We start from the raw sequence: 5142 nt of genomic DNA, 5'->3' as shown, positions 1-5142 counted from the left end.
ATCACTGTTCCCTCCTGGTCCCCCTAATACTGTTCCCTCCTGGTCCCCCCTATCACTGTTCCCTCCTGGTCCCCCCTATCACTGTTCCCTCCTGGTCCCCCCTATCACTGTTCCCTCCTGGTCCCCCCTATCACTGTTCCCTCCTGGTCCCCCTTATCACTGTTCCCTCCTGGTCCCCCCTTATCGCTGTTCCCTCCTGGTCCCCCCTTATCGCTTGTCCCCCCTTATCGCTGTTCCCTCCTGGTCCCCCCTTATCGCTGTTCCCTCCTGGTCCCCCTTATCGCTGTTCCCTCCTGGTCCCCCCTTATCGCTGTTCCCTCCTGGTCCCCCCTTATCGCTTGTCCCCCCTTATCGCTGTTCCCTCCTGGTCCCCCCTTATCGCTGTTCCCTCCTGGTCCCCCCTTATCGCTGTTCCCTCCTGGTCCCCCCTTATCGCTGTTCCCTCCTGGTCCCCCCTTATCGCTGTTCCCTCCTGGTCCCCCCTTATCGCTGTTCCCTCCTGGTCCCCCCTTATCGCTGTTCCCTCCTGGTCCCCCCTTATCGCTGTTCCCTCCTGGTCCCCCCTTATCGCTGTTCCCTCCTGGTCCCCCCTTATCGCTGTTCCCTCCTGGTCCCCCCTTATCGCTGTTCCCTCCTGGTCCCCCCTTATCGCTGTTCCCTCCTGGTCCCCCCTTATCACTGTTCCCCCCTTATCACTGTTCCCTCCTGGTCCTCCCTAATACTGTTCCCTCCTGGTCTCCCCTAATACTGTTCCCTCCTGGTCCCCCCTTATCACTGTTCCCTCCTGGTCCCCCCTTATCGCTGTTCCCTCCTGGTCCTCCCTAATACTGTTCCCTCCTGATCCCCCTATCACTGTTCCCTCCTGGTCCTCCCTAATACTGTTCCCTCCTGATCCCCCTATCACTGTTCCCTCCTGGTCCCCCTTATCGCTGTTCCCTCCTGGTCCCCCTTATCGCTGTTCCCTCCTGGTCCCCCTTATCGCTGTTCCCTCCTGGTCCCCCCTTATCGCTGTTCCCTCCTGGTCCCCCCTAATACTGTTCCCTCCTGGTCCCCCCTATCACTGTTCCCTCCTGGTCCCCCCTTATCACTGTTCCCTCCTGGTCCCCCTAATACTGTTCCCTCCTGGTCCCCCCTATCACTGTTCCCTCCTGGTCCCCCCTATCACTGTTCCCTCCTGGTCCCCCCTTATCACTGTTCCCTCCTGGTCCCCCCTATCACTGTTCCCTCCTGGTCCCCCCTATCACTGTTCCCTCCTGGTCCCCCTTATCGCTGTTCCCTCCTGGTCCTCCCTAATACTGTTCCCTCCTGGTCCTCCCTAATACTGTTCCCTCCTGGTCCCCCCTATCACTGTTCCCTCCTGGTCCCCCCTTATCGCTGTTCCCTCCTGGTCCCCCCTAATACTGTTCCCTCCTGGTCCCCCCTATCACTGTTCCCTCCTGGTCCCCCCTATCACTGTTGCCTCCGGCGCATTACCTAGCGGAAGCGCTGGCCCTAAGCGTACGGCGCAGCTGAAGACAAATTGGAGCTTATGGCAAACTGATACAAAACGTGTGATAAATTTCAGTCTGTAGTGGGAGGCCTGGCTGGAACTGTGAGGGAATGGGGACTGAGTCCTTGAGGGAAGTAGGCTGAGTCTGCGTGGTTGTGGAAGGAGTCTGCAGGGAAGCAGGGATGAGTCTGCAGGGAAGCAGGGATGAGTCTGCAGGGATGAGTCTGCAGGGAAGCAGGGATGAGTCTGCCAGAGTGCAGGGGAAAGTCTGTCTGAAAGATAGGATGAGTCTGCCAGAGAGAAGAGATAAGGGAAGTGTCCCCCCAGACACCTCCCTAGAAGATTTATCTCTTCTCTCTGGCAGACTCATCCAATCTTCCTGGCAGACTTTCCCCGGCAAGAGATAAGGGAAGTGTCCCCCCAGACATTTCCCTAAAAGACTTCTCTCTTCCCTCTGGCAGACTTATCCTATCATCCCTGCTTCCCTGCAGAATCCTTCCACAACCCAGCAATCTGTATTCCTGACCCTCTTGTAGACTCGGCCTAGTTCCCTTAAAGACTCGGTCTCCATTCCCTTACAGGTCCAGCCTGGCCTCCCACATTTTTGTGACACGTTTTGTGTACGGTTTTCATAAGCTAAAACTTGTATCGTCTTCAGTTTAGATTCTTCTTTTATCTGGTGTTTTTGGTCTTCAGTTTCTGTATGGCTTTCCATTCATCGCTGATAAATGAAAAGCCCAGGAACAATGCCTGTTCCCTCTCACCAAAACAATTATAGTTCAGACCCCCATACAGATCGATTGTCGTCTTCGTCATTTCTTCTACGAGGTTCTAAAAAAGGAAAAAGGGAGAACAATGAGAATCCATGAATAAATAGAAGAAATCCCTCTATGACCTCATAGGGCCATTTCCCCACCTCTATGGGCCATCCAAGTCCATATGATTGTGAGATGTCATATACCGGTCACCACTGTGCATAAGCAAGGATATGGCTCTTCACTATTAAAGTTGTGCAAACTCACTTCTCAGGCCGGGTACACACGAGCAAACATGTACGATGAAACCGGTCCGTCGGACCGTTTTCACCGTACATGCCTGCCAGAGGGCTTCTGTACGATGGTTGTACTAACCATCGTACAGAAGTCCGCGCGTAAACATTACGCGGGGCGTGTCCGCGTCGTCGCCGCGGCGATGTGAGCGGGCCTGCCATTTAAAGGCTTCCACGCATGCGTCGAAGTCATTCGACGCATGCGAGGGACGGCGGGCGCTCGGACATGTACGGTAGGTCTGTACTGACGACCGTACATGTCCGAGCGGGCAGGATTCCAGCGGACGGTTTTAAAACACGTCCAGGAATATTTGTCTGCTGGGAAAAGGCCCGGCGGACAAATGTTTGCTGGAATCCTGCCCGCTCGCGCCTACACACGACCGAACATGTATGCTGAAACTGGCCCGCGGACCAGTTTCAGCATACATGTTTGGTCGTGTGTACGGGGCCTTAAAGGTTAATACTTGTCCCCTTATTTCTCTTTTCCCACGAGTCTTCAGATTGAGAGTCGGGGTGAGATCTCTCCTGAGGTCTGCCAGTGCACAACATATTAATTAACAGAGCCCTGTAACTAAGTAAAAAGCATGTATGGAGCTCTGTTATATGATGCTGTCATACACACTCAGGAGTTGGGAGACAACGCTGTCAGAGCTTGACTCCACCCCCCCCCCCGGCTCACAAACTGATGAGTCAGATTCAAGTAAATTGAATGTGGGAAATAAAAATGGTGCACAATTCTAATAGATGGAATATTCAACCTGCTTTCATGAATCTGGTCCTGACGGCTTGTCTTTAAGCACAATGATACATCTCACAAATGTAATTTCTTCCTCTATGAACTCCCCCAAAGTGTCATGATGGGCCCCAGCCATGTGTAAAGAGACTGGCCAGATGGGACCCATGCACAATGCTTAAATTGTTACTTACCTTCCGACATGCAGAAAATGGGGCGGGCGTCTCCCCTGCCTCCAGCTGTTCCCAATTTATTCCTCTGAAAAGTCGGTGCTTCCGTATATTAGCAATATATGCCTTGCGTTTTTTCTGGTCTTTGCATAGGAGCTATAGGGGGGGGGGGGGGGGGGAGAAAACAGACACATAAAGATGACATTAATTGTATGAAAATGCTAAGAAGGCTATTTATAAATACCTGCGGCTTCAAACAAAACGCAAACCGCATTTCTAAAGCACACAGACTCATTGGCTGAGCCTATATTTCTATTTAGCTTGTCCCGCTGGGACTAACTTACCTTGTTCAGAAAGTCCACTAAGACACATTCGGCACCGACGGGGTAATATGGTGATTCACAGGATATGGAACCTCGAGGATTGTTTTTGTCGAATGGATAAGTCCCAAAGGCTGCCTCAAATAATGTGACCCCCAACGCGAAATAGTCCACATCTTTGTCAAATGGCTGTTTATTAAATATCTGCAGGAAAATCAGAGAGAGAGAAGGATCAGGACATGTCTGGCTGGAAAACAACAACAACAACATTTACAACAAGCCTCCACACAAATGTTTTCATCTTTAACTGCCAGCCGTCGTTATATGGTGGCTGTTTGACGTTAAATACCGTTGTTATGGCAGCAGATAGCACACAGTATGTTTCTAAACGGCCGGTGGTCCGCTTTCAGATATGGTCTCTGCAACGGATTCGCCACAAGATCACTTTTATCGGCGGCAGGAGAGGTGCCACCCCTGCCGCTCCTTGGTGTTCTCCGATGCTTATCGGAGCCATCAGTAGCAACGGAGACGATCGGGTCCTTTGCCCTGTGAGACATGGAGTCAAGTGAGGGAAAGATAGCCCCCAATCGACTCCATAACATTGGATGACGGAAGCAACGTCAAACATCACTTCCGCCCATGGGTCTTAGGCCCCTTTCACACTGGGGTGTTATTCGAGCGAAGCCTCATCTGCAATCCCAATGTGAAAGCCTTTTTATTCTTTAGGGTGTCTGAAAAAAATATATAATGTTTGGGGGCTCTAAGTAATTTTCGAGCAAAACAAAAATGATTTTAACTTGTAAACAACGGATCTCAAAAAGAGGCTTGGCCCTTAAGTGGTTAATACATTTGACTTAATTTACTCCTTTGTGTAGTGGTCACAAAGTAGCCATTACATTTTGTCCAGACTCACCCCCTATGCACACAGAGCTATAAGTGTCTGCCGGGGCACAATAACAAAGAAGGAAAATTAGAAGAAGTGATTTTTATCCTGACAGACCCCCAGGACTGGACAGCTGCTGAGCCAAACTAAAGGTTTAGGGCCGGATTCAGATAGGTTAGCGGATCTTTAGATCCGCGTAACCTATCTGATTTACGTTAAGTAAAGTACGCAAGTTTTTGAGGCAAGTGCTTTATTCAGAAAGCACTTGCCTGTAAAGTTGCGGCGGCGTAGCGTAAATCCCCGGCCCGAATTCAAATTCGCCGGGTAGGGGGCGTATAATATTTAAATCAGGCGCGTCCCCGCGCCGAACGAACTGCGCATGCGCAGTCCGCAAAATTTCCCAGCGTGCATTGCTCCAAATGACGTCGCAAGGACGTCATTGGTTTCGATGTTAACGTAAATTACGTCCGGCCGTATTCGCGAACGACGTAAAAATTTC

At 51.2% G+C, this 5142-nt stretch overlaps 1 protein-coding gene across 1 annotated transcript; it reads right to left on the bottom strand.

The window, feature by feature from the left end:
• Positions 1-1873: 1873 nt before the first annotated feature.
• LOC120935472 (serine/threonine-protein kinase psk1-like) lies at positions 1874-4084 on the bottom strand. The gene is made up of 3 exons (XM_040347525.1): positions 3785-4084; positions 3465-3596; positions 1874-2320 (listed from the first exon to the last, which is right to left on the bottom strand). Exons 1-3 carry the CDS (start codon positions 4028-4030, stop codon positions 2162-2164), a joined length of 537 nt encoding a protein of 178 aa, XP_040203459.1. The 5' UTR covers positions 4031-4084; the 3' UTR covers positions 1874-2161.
• Between the last annotated feature and the right edge of the window lie 1058 nt (positions 4085-5142).

Source organism: Rana temporaria, chromosome 4 (assembly GCF_905171775.1).
Source record: "Rana temporaria chromosome 4, aRanTem1.1, whole genome shotgun sequence".
In the NCBI taxonomy this organism is placed as follows: domain Eukaryota; kingdom Metazoa; phylum Chordata; class Amphibia; order Anura; family Ranidae; genus Rana; species Rana temporaria.
Note: the sequence above shows the minus strand (reverse complement) of the source record. Positions and strands in the feature narration are given on the sequence as shown.

Coding starts and splice junctions, on each gene's coding strand:
- LOC120935472 (XM_040347525.1), bottom strand. CDS start 4,030: ATGTTGTTGTTGTTGTTTTCCAGCCAGACATGTCCTGATCCTTCTCTC. Junction 3,597..3,784: donor TAGTGGACTTTCTGAACAAG/GTAAGTTAGTCC, acceptor CCCCCCCTATAG/CTCCTATGCAAAGACCAGAA. Junction 2,321..3,464: donor CATTTTCTGCATGTCGGAAG/GTAAGTAACAAT, acceptor TTCCTTTTTTAG/AACCTCGTAGAAGAAATGAC.